Genomic DNA, 225 nt, shown 5'->3' on the forward strand with positions numbered 1-225 from the left:
TTTAGTTTAGTTGTTTTTCTTTTTTTAAAGGAGCGAAGAAAAAGAGAGAAATCGGCCGCTAGAGATTCATCTTATTTAGGCTTTCCATCGATGTAGGAGCATCTGTAGCGCTTGCAGTCAGTCTTCTTGAGGGCGGAGTCCTTGAAGATCTTCATCTTGCTCTCGAAGCCGCGAGGAGTGAAGAATTCGAACAAGCTGTGGCGACGGAGGGAAGAGAGATTTAGG

At 44.9% G+C, this 225-nt stretch overlaps 1 protein-coding gene across 1 annotated transcript in view; it reads right to left on the reverse strand.

Annotated features, from left to right (window-relative positions):
* Positions 1-6: 6 nt before the first annotated feature.
* Positions 7-225, reverse strand: part of LOC119588352 — a 13,064-nt gene continuing 12,845 nt past the window's right edge. The window contains exon 6 of the mRNA XM_037937036.1: positions 7-195. Coding sequence (XP_037792964.1) covers positions 72-195 — 124 coding nt within the window. The 3' untranslated portion in view covers positions 7-71. The remainder of the gene's footprint in view (positions 196-225) is intronic.

Source organism: Penaeus monodon, chromosome 23, assembly GCF_015228065.2.
Source record: "Penaeus monodon isolate SGIC_2016 chromosome 23, NSTDA_Pmon_1, whole genome shotgun sequence".
Taxonomy (NCBI): Eukaryota; Metazoa; Arthropoda; class Malacostraca; order Decapoda; family Penaeidae; genus Penaeus; species Penaeus monodon.